The 11,646-nt window shown below is 51.4% G+C and overlaps 1 protein-coding gene across 2 annotated transcripts in view; it reads right to left on the bottom strand.

Annotated features, from left to right (window-relative positions):
- Window positions 1-338: 338 nt before the first annotated feature.
- The window catches only part of RRP36 (ribosomal RNA processing 36), a 133,557-nt gene continuing 122,249 nt past the window's right edge, over window positions 339-11,646 (bottom strand). For both annotated transcript variants that reach the window (XM_086925831.1, XM_086925832.1), the window contains exons 6-8: window positions 9,562-9,636; window positions 3,312-3,429; window positions 339-1,744 (exon numbers count right to left, since the gene is read on the bottom strand). In XM_086925831.1, the coding sequence (XP_086781957.1) occupies window positions 1,605-1,744; window positions 3,312-3,429; window positions 9,562-9,636 (333 nt within the window). In that variant the 3' untranslated portion in view covers window positions 339-1,604. The remainder of the gene's footprint in view (window positions 1,745-3,311; window positions 3,430-9,561; window positions 9,637-11,646) is intronic.

The following is an 11,646-nucleotide window of genomic DNA, read 5'->3' as shown; positions in this document are numbered from 1 at the left end:
TATTGTATTGAGACCCCATACACAATGCAGCGTGCGGGGCTAGCGGTAGTAACACAAACAGACTACTCAAATCTCAGCACTGGCCTGGTTGCGACACATTATATAGTCTAAGGTAAGAGACACTTTCAGGGTAAACTGCGGTCCTTTGTGTGGTGATCGACATATGAATTCATATGAAATGCATTTTTCAAGAAGTAAGTCTGCAGATTGACTTTGCAAAAGAAAACATCATGATATTCGCTGTATAACAGAAGGGAGGGGAAATATATGGAGGTCACTAAACTAAGAACAAGGCCTACCTCTTGCCCTGTCTGTAGATGAAATATAAGAAATGAGAATTACTATGAAAGGGTTTATTATAAATGAGGCCACTCTGTGTTCACATAGGACAGGAATTACACAGTTGAAACCTAGCCAGAGATCCGGTGCCCTGTATGGGACACGAGGGCATCACGGAGGAGGCAGGCAGCACCATTGTAGTGATACAGACAACATGACACTTATTTGTTAAAACAATAAAGAACTCTAGTGTAAAGAATCTTTAGTTGTATTCCCTGAGCACCAGCTTTATTTTAGGTTAATGGAGAATTTCCAACTCACCACAGAAGCCCCAAGTGTCTCTGGGGCCCAGCCTGGCTTTACCACTGCTTCACTGCAATCTACACCAAACTGAGAGGTGATCAAGTATTTGCATGTCTGCCACATGCATGCCTTGTTCGGTGGGAAGTGAAAACTTACCTTTATCAATATATACATTAAAAACAGCTTTTTGGGTTCAGTGATTGAACATGTCTTGAACCAATTTTTACTCCAGCAATAAAATGCTCAGCAATCCTCCTGTAAAAGTGATACAAGGTTGACCAAAGCCTGAAGAGGCAGGACTCACTTCATGAACCGAGACTCGCTGCCCGCACCCATGGTGCTGCAGGGCTGGGGCACTCGCTGCAGCGGGGAAGCAAAGGCACTAGTGTTGGTTGTCAGCTCAGTAAGGGAGGGGTGGGAGGAGGAAGCTTGGGAGGGGTGGGAGGAGGAAGCCCAGCTCGGCTAGGAGAAAAGGATGTGCACATTTTAAGATTCTTCACGAAAAATTGGGAAAATTATTCAAATTTGTGGTAGAAATCTAAGCAAATTCCGCTCATTCTGGAGAGTCCAGTCTGATGAGGGGGGCAGAGAGGACTCCCCGTCAGTTGTTGGGCCTCAGATGAGACCCTTGGTAATCCTCGTTTCCACAGATCCATAAGGTCTTGGAAGAACACTGTAGTTTTGGCAAAGGTCATATCTGGATCTGTAAACAGAGGCCAGATTCTCTGCAATGGGACAGCTCAGGATTTCCCAGACGGCCCAGTTGGTCACCAGCCCTTCTACAGGGACAGATTCTCCACAGCGGGGCAGGTCCGAAGAGTCTAGTTCAAGGTTTTCTCCGCTCCCTGGAGGTCATGAGCCCTTCTAGATGGACAGATTCTCCACAGCGGGGCAGGTCCGAAGAGTCTGGTTCAAGGTCAGCTTGCTCCCATGTAGTTCACCAGCCCTTACAGACTGGGCTGACTCAGCACAGCCGGACAGGTCCGGGTATGTCCAGAGAGGTCAGCCTGCTCCCCATGAGGTCACCAGCCCTTCTGGACGGGCAGCCTGCGCTTGTCCTTGCCGGCGTTGCGCTTCCGTTTCTTGCTCAGGAAGTTCTCCAGCTTGCCGCTCTTTTTGAGTTCCACATATTTATCCGCCAGCTCCAGCGTGCGCTTCTCGGCTGCGAAAAACACGAGAGAGAACAGTTATAATCACATCGAAGCAAGTCTGTTTGATTAGCATGGATAGATTTAGGGGTTCAGCTAAGAGACCAGGGTTGCTTCATGCACACATCTCTCACTTTCAAAAGGGAAATATGGGGGTGAACACGGGCTGCCCCAAAGCAGTTCATATGACATCTGGACCAACCTCTATAAATTACAGAACACCTGGAGGTCAGTCTGGATCTCGGTTCAAAACAAGTGGAAAGTCTGCATCTTTAAACCATCCCTACTATTACTAAAGTAGGTCAATAAATATTTTTGATCAAAAAAGGGGGTCACTGTTCCTAAGAGATAAAGAAGCGAGAAAGAGATCTAGGTTCAGGACAGAGCATTGGGTACAGTGAACAAGCCTCACACATCTTCTTCCACCTTACAGACGATCGTGACGGCATTAATCTTGTCACGCTTAGACTATGGTAATGCAGTCTGCACTGGGCTTCCTGTAAATCGCCTGAGGAAGCCCAAGTGGTTATGAATGATGTGGCAAGGTTGATCCATAAACTGCCAAGAGGAGCCCACGCCACCCCTCTGCTGCAGCAGTTACACTGGTTTCCCATCAAGCAAAGGGTTCAATTCAAGGGCTGTGCCTTGCACACAAGTCTCAGTTCGGAGAGGCACCCAAAAACATCAACGATCGCCTGAGGCCTTATGTGCCCAGATGCTCTCTTCAGTAATCAGAGTCTTGCCTGTTAGTCTGTCCAAGTTTCAATTAAATGACTACGGGACTGGGCATTTTCAGCTACCGTCCCCCAGATCTGGAACAAACTACCAGACGGAATGTGTAAGGAAACCAGGTTACTACCGTTCCGGAGGAAGCTTAAAACCCTTCTGTTTAGGGAGGCGTTTGGATAAGCTTCCTCCGCTGTGTGGAGTATAGTTACGCATCTTTCAGAAAACTGCTGAAAACCTATCTATTCACTCTATAGGTGTCTGTATCTCTGTCTCCCCCTCCTAAAACTCTCTCTCCACAGCGCGGGGACACGCCGGGAGGCGTCACCAGGCGCTTTACAAACCCCTTTAATAATAATAATACGCATTTACGTTTGATTTACGTTACAGCGCTTAGAGACCTTCTGGTGATTGGCGCTCTATAAACATAATTTAACATAACATCCCGAGGGATGTCGTGCTTCATCTTCGGGTAGGTGCTTCTCGTCGGACCGGCGCTGCAATGACCTACGGGTCCCGCAAACGGTCACCTTAGCAGAGACCTCTTGGTTTTATTGTTGTTTGAGGAGTGCGAGCCTGTCCAAGTGAGGTGGCTTGTAATGTATACAGTAAATATTTCAGCCAAGCTGAAAGAAGGCTGTGTGGTCAAAGACTGCCCATAGGAGCATGAAATATGGTAAAAAAAGCCTAAACTGGACTAGTCCAGCTTCTGTCCACTGTGGATCTCGATAGCCCTGATCATTACCCAAGAGGCTGAAGAGGTTCAGAACAGTAGCAGCTTTATTCCTGCTGTGCTGGGATGGCCACCCAATCCACGCCCCTAGACCCCGACGTGGCTTAGAGAACGGTACTCACATTTCTTCAGGAAGTACGGCTTCTTGCCTTGCTTCGCCAACTCCCCCTGCTTCTTTTTGAATTCCAGCTCCCTTTCCCGCTGCTTCTGGCGAGCCTGCTGCGCTTTCTCCTGATGTACCTACAAAAGGGTGCAAAGAGGTAAGTGGGGGCCACATGGCTGGTGCAAAACTGAAAAGAGAGCTAGCAGTCTGGACCACTGAGGCTTGTAAAAGATCTGGTACAGCACCTGCAGGGGGCATCTCACCTGGGCACGCCTGAACTAAGGAGGTGCTTAAGCAGAAGGGCACCCCATGGCTGGCATCACAAAATATTACTTGCCCTACATGCCCTGGCACTGCCCGCCATAAGCATTGTTCACATTGCTACACTCTGATCATCCTTGCGTCGAGTGACAGAAAGAAACCAGTTACTTACCCAGTAAGCATCCGTCTGTTCTTGGCATTGTAGAGCTGTAGAGTCACATGCTTTGCATACTCCTGCCATCTAGTGTTGGGTCCGAATGTCTGCAAGTTGTATTTCTTCAAAGAAGTCTTTCCAGTCACGTGCTTATTACGGAGAGGCCCCTCAGGGATCCCATGTGGATATTTAACCTTCTCAGACTACGATGATTCTCTGCCCATCTCCATTTCCAACATCAATTTCAGCCTCTCTTTCGACCGCTTCCTGATTTTCTACAGGTCTTTGAAAACTTCAGCAAATATTGCAGCAGCTCTTGGTGTACCTCTGTACCAAACGTCTGGTAAAATACGTATCTAAGACGGTGGGCACACACCGGGGCACTTCTGACCCCAAATATTCGAAGGAGGAAATGTGATAAGTATGTGAATCTAGAATAGACTTCAGGCTGCAAAGCAGGACCCGTCAGTGTTTAGACATTGGCATAAGCAGCTCTTCTCCTAGACAGCCCTGGCTCTGCTCCTGCACAAGGAGAACAACGAGAGAGAGAGGGAAGGTAATTAAGGAGAACTCTTGGTCCCCCAATTCATAACAACGAAAGAGTGTGCCTTATTTGAAAGAAGAGCATGTGTGTAGAATCCAACTAGGTTCTTTAAAAAGCCCTCACTCACCAACCTAGTTGTTGACATGCTTCATCATAGGGCCCCCCAGGAGAGGCCGAATGCCAGCCTGGTGTGCTGCAACGCCAGAACTGACTGAATAAATTGTTCAGATATATCCACTAGTGCGTGGTCAACATGTTTCTGCCTATATGTGAAAATGAATCAGGCATTCATCAGGACTGAAAGAAGGTGAACCCCGGCGATATTGGCACACTAAGGCCACCCTGACCTAAGGTTACGAGTGTGAAAAATATACATTTTTTAAAAGCACATTTACTGCTCACATTGCCAGCACATCCACTTTTCTTCAATGGCCTCCGTGATGCCTGACAACAGTAACAACAAGGGTTTACTTCAAGTATTTCCTGGAGACTCTTTGTTTATGTTTCTATACGCGGACCTGAATGGATATCCCATTCAGGGTCCGAAAAACCATACGCATGATTGGCTGTAACTTATACCGCGTCACTCATGTCCACACGATGACGTGTGCGGACACGCCCAGCCACACTTCCTTTTTGCGACTTCCTGGACGCTTAAAACCATTCGGTTTTTAACGTTCACCTACCAGCGGGGTTCGGTCACAAGAGGAACGACGCAGCGAAGGCGTGAGTTCCCCACACATCGGCATGAGATGAGTAGCACTTTGCATGTCCTGGCCTTGTAATTAAATTTGTTTCCCTTTTTCCCCCCTGTATCTGTAGGGTCTGCCATTTTGCCACCACCCCCCTCCCGAGACCCATGCTATAATAAGTGATTACACCGCATGTAAAATATACTCCAAACTTCTACTATCCATGCGTGCCCTGCAGCACTGGTTTATAGCCGTGTTTCACTGAGTACTGATTACCGCTAAACGCCGCTATGGGTATACAGAGTGCAACAGCTCCTTCACAGTTTCTCACAGATTATTGATTAACGCTAAAACGCCACATGGGCACTCTGCGTGCAACCACTCTTTGGCATTTTTTTCCCACGATATGCATCGAGCATTCCCCTCTTGATAAAATGCCTGGTCAATGTTACCGTTTCAGGGCACCGTGAAGAGAACAAGTGTATATTCTGTCATGACAAACTTACGTATATCATGTCTAAATATATTTTTTTATTTGTTTCTCTTTGTATGTTAGTTTGTCAATGTCTATTTTATTTTCAGTGTGAACTTGGTTCCTCTCAACATGGGGAGTACCTGACTAATCAAGTTTTTATGATATTTTTCACACTCATAACCTCAGGTCAGGGTGGGCCTTAGCGGGCGCATACCGCCGCGGTTCACCTTCTTTCAGTCCTGAAGAATGCCTGATTAATTTTCATACATAGACAGAAACATGTTGACCACTCACTAGTGGATATAGCTGAACAATTTATTCAGTCATATATCCCACATTTAGTTTTTATTTATGTCGGATTGGCCAAACTAATACATTTCCTTTTTTTGACACAATCTAGACATTTTTAATTCACTATCACTTATCACAAATCACACAAAAACCAGCTCCGCAGTAGTTCTGGCGTTGCAGCACACCAGGGTGGCATTTGGCCTCTCCTGGGGGGCCCTATGATGAAGCATGTCACCAACTGGGTTGGTGAGTGAGGGCTTTTTAAAGAACCTAGTTGGATTCGACACACATGCTCTGCTCCTGCACATCCAGAGCATGAATTGCCCTCAATTCTGGAGCCGGTGTCCAGGCCTCAGCTGAGTATTTCCAATGCAACACGATTGTGGATTGCACCAGTTATGACAGTAGACATAGGATCTGCTTTGGAAGCCGGCGTCATCTTCATTCTGGATGACACCCAAGAGCTGCAAGTGCAAAACTGTGCTGCGTTCAAACGAGGACACATGGTCCCAAGAAGACTCTTTCAAACACGGAGCCTCTGGGACAACAGTGGAAATATTACTGATGTCAAAGAATGAGATAGAAGAGTGGCCCGACCTTCTAGAATAGAGGACTTGCACTTTAAGCAGCCATTGAGAGGGGTCAGAAAGATGGCAGACTAGGGTGCTTTTACAGATACGCTTTCCCCACAGAGGAAAACAGAGGGTAGGCGCAGGGGTGAAAGATGGACGAGTCTTTGCTTGAGGCCATTCATCTTCTCTGCCAGGAGCACTTATTTTCACCCCTCATATCCGCCCTGGGTTGAATGGCGCATTCACAGCTGTTGTGCTGAGCTGGTTCAGGCCGTGGTTAGTGAAGCGAAGTCCACATCTGATACCACGGTTTGCAGTTCCACCTTCCATCTGTACTGTGCTGGTTGTAGATGTAGTTGAAGTTTAGCGACTCACAAAAGGTGCAGCTTGTTCTTGAGGAAGAGAAGGCGAGGCGTCCACTGGGGGCCAGACCAGTGAAAGACTAGGGTGTGCGGAAGGACTACGTGCAGAACATGGCTGCAGGCCCAAGCAGGCAATGACAAGATTTGCTGCAGAGGATTGTTAATGGAAAGGAAGGACTGAACTCAGAAGTGACAGTGCAGACACAAGATCAGATTATTCCCTTCACTCTCGGAACTGCACTTTCTGTACTCAAGAACCACCCTCCGAGTCCGACGGGCGCAGACACGTCATGATGGATCCCCTGAAGTTAACACTAAGCACCAAATATCGCACACTGCGCCTGAAGTGAGCAAGCGCTCTGGTAGCAGGGACATCGTTTACAATCCTGTGTCCTCTCCCCAAGAGGGACTTTGAAGATATCCTGACTTAGGCCCAGGACAAAGCATAGGGCCCTTCTTACCAGTGCTGCCTCCGGCTGCATTCGGTCTTTGATCTGGCACCACTAGGGGTCTGCTGGCCCTGCAAACCACAAAGGACCTTGGTTCGGCTCCTGGCTGGGCCTCGGAGAGAGAACCCTTGTCCGAGACACAACGCTAGATTGCTTATCTTTGCAGCACTGTGTCTGGCCCATCTGCTGGAGCTCGTTACTGCTAGCTAATGCTGAACTCCGACCTCGCTCTAGCACTCAGTGCTAGTCTGTTGCCACGAGCATGGCCTCGATCAACTGGAAGGAAGCGCCCAGGGGTGCCACAAACGATACCCTCTGGCTTGACAGAAAGAGCGACCGGCCTTTTCTTTAACAGACCAACCATGTGACCACTAAGGAGTCTTTTCAAGCATGGCGGAGACAGATCGACTCAGCTGTGACAGAATCGGGCAACAAGGGGTCCACTCGGCTCTGCCCAAAGCGGGTCTCTGTCAAGGAGTTTCACGCAGAGACCCCACTGCCCAGATCAGGGACACCGCTACCCCTCTGCCCAGATCGGGAGCACCGCTTGCCCAGATCAGGAGCCCCACTGCCCAGATCAGGGACACCGCCACCTATCTGCCCAGATCAGGGACACCGCCACCCCTCTGCCCAGAACAGGGACACCGCCACCCCTCTGCCCAGATCAGGCACACCGCCACCCCTCTGCCCAGATCAGGGACACCGCCACCCCTCTGCCCAGATCAGGGACACCGCCACCCCTCTGCCCAGATCAGGGACACCGCCACCCCTCTGCCCAGATAAGGGACACCGCCACCCCTCTGCCCAGATCAGGGACACCGCCACCCCTCTGCCCAGATCAGGGACACCGCCACCCCTCTGCCCAGATCAGGGACACCGCCACCCCTCTGCCCAGATCAGGGACACCGCCACCCCTCTGCCCAGATTAGGGACACCGCCACCCCTCTGCCCAGATCAGGGACACCGCTACCCCACTGCCCAGATCAAGAGCACCGCTACCCCTCTGCCCAGATCAGGGACACCGCTACCCCACTGCCCAGATCAAGAGCACCGCTACCCAACTGCCCAGATCAGGAGCATCGCTACCCCACTGCCCAGATCAGGAGCACCACCACCCCACTGCCCAGATCAGGGACACCGCTACCCCACTGCCCAGATCAGGGACACCGCTACCCCACTGCCCAGATCAGGGACACCGCCACCCCTCTGCCCAGATCAGGGACACCGCCACCCCTCTGCCCAGATCAGGGACACCGCCACCCCTCTGCCCAGATCAGGGACACCGCCACCCCTCTGCCCAGATCAGGGACACCGCCACCCCACTGCCCAGATCAGGAGCACCGCCACCCCACTGCCCAGATCAGGAGCACCGCCACCACACTGCCCAGATCAGGGACGCCGCTACCCCACTGCCCAGATCAGGGACGCCGCTACCCCACTGCCCAGATCAGGGACGCCGCTACCCCACTGCCCAGATCAGGAGCACCGCCACCCCACTGCCCAGATCAGGAGCACCGCCACCCCACTGCCCAGATCAGGAGCACCGCTACCCCACTGCCCAGATCAGGAGCACCGCCACCCCTCTGCCCAGATCAGGGACACCGCCACCCCTCTGCCCAGATCAGGGACACCGCCACCCCTCTGCCCAGATAAGGGACACCGCCACCCCTCTGCCCAGATCAGGGACACCGCCACCCCTCTGCCCAGATCAGGGACACCGCCACCCCTCTGCCCAGATCAGGGACACCGCTACCCCACTGCCCAGATCAGGGACACCGCTACCCCACTGCCCAGATCAGGGACGCCGCTACCCCACTGCCCAGATCAGGGACGCCGCTACCCCACTGCCCAGATCAGGAGCACCGCCACCCCACTGCCCAGATCAGGAGCACCGCCACCCCACTGCCCAGATCAGGAGCACCGCCACCCCACTGCCCAGATCAGGAGCACCGCTACCCCACTGCCCAGATCAGGAGCACCGCCACCCCTCTGCCCAGATCAGGGACACCGCCACCCCTCTGCCCAGATCAGGGACACCGCCACCCCTCTGCCCAGATAAGGGACACCGCCACCCCTCTGCCCAGATAAGGGACACCGCCACCCCTCTGCCCAGATCAGGGACACCGCCACCCCTCTGCCCAGATCAGGGACACCGCCACCCCTCTGCCCAGATCAGGGACACCGCCACCCCTCTGCCCAGATCAGGGACACCGCCACCCCTCTGCCGAGATCAGGGACACCGCTACCCCACTGCCCAGATCAGGGACGCCGCTACCCCACTGCCCAGATCAGGAGCACCCCCACCCCACTGCCCAGATCAGGAGCACCGCCACCCCACTGCCCAGATCAGGAGCACCGCCACCCCACTGCCCAGATCAGGAGCACCGCCACCCCTCTGCCTCCTGAGACAGAAGGAGTTCAAAGAGAGTCAACCATCAGACGGTGTTATCACCCCAAGCACGCGCTCACCAGCCTCTTCAGGAGCTGCTCAAGCTTCTGCTTCTGCTCAGGTTCCTTCACCTTCTTCAGCCTCTTCTCGATGTCCTGGAGGAAAAGAAGGAGCAGACATCAGGCAATAAATCTATAACAATCAATCAGGCATTTTAAACATCCCAGAAGAATGCAGATCCCCAGATAAAAGGTTTACATCGATGGCACGTTCCTCGTTCTATAATCGTACTCAAAACAAAAGCAAGGATTGAAGTGAGTCTCGCCCAGATCAGAGACTTCGTGCATGAAGCAACCCTGATCTCTTAGCTGAACCCCTAAATAAAACAAGATATTCAGGCTGATTTACCGACACCACCTACCGACACGATCAATATAATGTAAGATTCAGGAAAGGGGGGAAAATCTAATTGGCAACCTTATGCTCGTCCTAGTCGCGTCTTCTACACAGTGTAACCCTTCCCTAGAGACTTGATCAGGTTCCAATGAGATTAAATCACACAAGCAGCCTCACTGCCAGCCTGAAGGTCAAGGGTCATATCATACACGCCTGGGTGTCACCTTACCTCGTCCCAAACAACCAACAGGTTGAGACAGAATCATGTACACGCACAATACCACCAGGACTAGCATTCTAGCTACAGTTAATGGGTAAATCACACCCACCTGGTCAGTCGGGGTGAAGTAAATTAATAACAGCAGCACCAGTTATTGGAGCATTTCAGGAGGGATGGGAGATGCGTGCTTGTGCTGAGAGGAACAAAGCCCTACAGAAGAGGGTCTCAACTCGAACAAAGCCCTCCAGAAGAGGGTCCCAACTCGAACAAAGCCCTACAGAAGAGGGTCTCAACTCGAACAAAGCCCTACAGAAGAGGGTCTCAGCTAGAACAAAGCCCTACAGAAGAGGGTCTCAACTCGAACAAAGCCCTACAGAAGAGGGTCTCAACTCGAACAAAGCCCTACAGAAGAGGATCTCAACTCGAACAAAACCCTACAGAAGAGATCTCAACTCGAACAAAGCCCTACAGAATAGGGTCTCAAATCGAACAAAGCCCTACAGAAGAGGGTCTCAACTCGAACAAAGACCTACAGAAGAGGGTCTCAACTCGAACAAAGACCTGCAGAAGAGGGTCTCAACTCGAACAAAGCCCTACGGAAGAGGGTCTCAACTCGAACAAAGCCCTACGGAAGAGGGTCTCAACTCGAACAAAGACCTACAGAAGAGGGTCTCAACTCGAACAAAGCCCTACAGAAGAGGGTCTCAACTCGTTAAAAGCCCTACAGAAGAGGGTCTCAGCTCGAACAAAGCCCTCCAGAAGAGGGTCTCAACTCGAACAAAGCCCTACAGAAGAGGATCTCAACTCAAACAAAGCCCTACAGAAGGGGGTCCCATCTCGAACAAAGCCCTACAGAGGAGGGTCTCAACTCGAACAAAGCCCTACAGAAGAGGATCTCAACTCAAACAATGCCCTACAGAAGGGGGTCCCATCTCGAACAAAGCCCTACAGAAGAGGGTCTCAACTCGAACAAAGCCCTACAGAAGAGGGTCCCAACTCGAACAAAGCCCTACAGAAGGGGGTCCCAACTCGAACAAAGCCCTACAGAAGGGGGTCCCATCTCAAACAAAGCCCTACAGAAGAGGGTCTCAGCTCGAACAAAGCCCTACAGAAGAGGGTTCCAACTCGAACAAAGCCCTACAGAAGAGGGTCTCAACGCGAACAAAGCCCTACAGAAGAGGGTCCCAACTCGAAAAAAAGCCCTACAGACGAGGGTCTCAACTCGAACAAAGCCCTACAGACGAGGGTCTCAACTCGAACAAAGCCCTACAGACGAGGGTCTCAACTCGAACAAAGCCCTACAGAAGGGGGTCCCATCTCAAACAAAGCCCTACAGACGAGGGTCTCAACTCGAACAAAGCCCTACAGAAGAGGGTTTCAACTCGAACAAAGCCCTACAGAAGAGGGTCTCAACTCGAACAAAGACCTACAGAAGAGGGTCTCAAATCAAACAAAGACCTACAGAAGAGGGTCTCAACTCGAACGAGGACCTACAGACGAGGGTCCCAACTCGAACAAAGCCCTACAGAAGAGGGTCTCAACTCTAACA

The sequence above is a fragment of the Lissotriton vulgaris genome, chromosome 6 (assembly GCF_964263255.1).
Source record: "Lissotriton vulgaris chromosome 6, aLisVul1.2, whole genome shotgun sequence".
Taxonomy (NCBI): Eukaryota; Metazoa; Chordata; class Amphibia; order Caudata; family Salamandridae; genus Lissotriton; species Lissotriton vulgaris.
Note: the sequence above shows the minus strand (reverse complement) of the source record. Positions and strands in the feature narration are given on the sequence as shown.